Source organism: Eimeria mitis, genomic scaffold (assembly GCF_000499745.2).
Source record: "Eimeria mitis Houghton genomic scaffold, Emh_scaff665, whole genome shotgun sequence".
Lineage (NCBI taxonomy): Eukaryota > Apicomplexa > Conoidasida > Eucoccidiorida > Eimeriidae > Eimeria > Eimeria mitis.
The window spans coordinates 14242-14897 of record NW_013574786.1 but is presented as its reverse complement, the minus strand read 5'-3'; the positions used below and the strand labels follow the sequence as shown (position 1 = coordinate 14897).

The following is a 656-nucleotide window of genomic DNA, read 5'->3' as shown; positions in this document are numbered from 1 at the left end:
AGCAGCAGCAGCAGCAGCAGTAGCAGCAGCAGCAGCAGCAGTAGCAGTAATAGCAGCAGCAGCAGCAGCACAAACAGTAGCGAAATCCACACAACTTGCATGCATCAGCAGCAGCCCGTTCGAGCAACAGCAGCAGCAGCAGCTGCTGCTGCTGCTGCATCAGCACACGCATCAGCAGCAGCAGCAGCAACAGCAGCAGCAGCAGCAGCAGCAGCAGCAGCAGCGTTGTGTTTGTGTTTGTTTGTTAGGCTGCTGGGTCGGTACTGTGCAATCGAGCAAAAGATATGGGAGGCCTCCTACAACCCCGTCAGCCCCCAAACCCTAAACCCTAAACCCTAAACCCTAGATCCTAAACCCTAGAGCATAGATACTAAACCCTAAACCCTAGACCATAAACACTAAACCCTAGGGAGAGTATTTCGAGGGGTGCTGGCAGAAGTTTACCCTTGGCCCTACTGTAACACCTGCAGCAGCAGCAGCAGCAGCAGCAGCAACAGCACCAGCAGCAGCAGCAGCAGCAGCAGCAGCAGCAGCAGCAGTATTTTTGTTGTGTTGTTGCTGCTGCAGGAGGAGCAGCAAACAGCGAAGCAGTTGGCCTGCTCTCTTCTCAATGCGGCGGATATCATGCCGACGGTCTGACCTGCTGCTGCTGCTGC

General features: G+C 55.0%; 1 protein-coding gene across 1 annotated transcript in view; it reads left to right on the top strand.

Moving 5' to 3' along the window:
* Positions 1-656, top strand: part of EMH_0019120 (uncharacterized protein) — a gene marked incomplete at both ends in the record, with an annotated part of 17130 nt that overhangs the window by 2262 nt on the left and 14212 nt on the right. Inside the window, 2 exon segments of the mRNA XM_013501300.1 lie at positions 3-306; positions 568-633. Of these exon segments, the coding sequence (XP_013356754.1) occupies positions 3-306; positions 568-633 (370 nt within the window).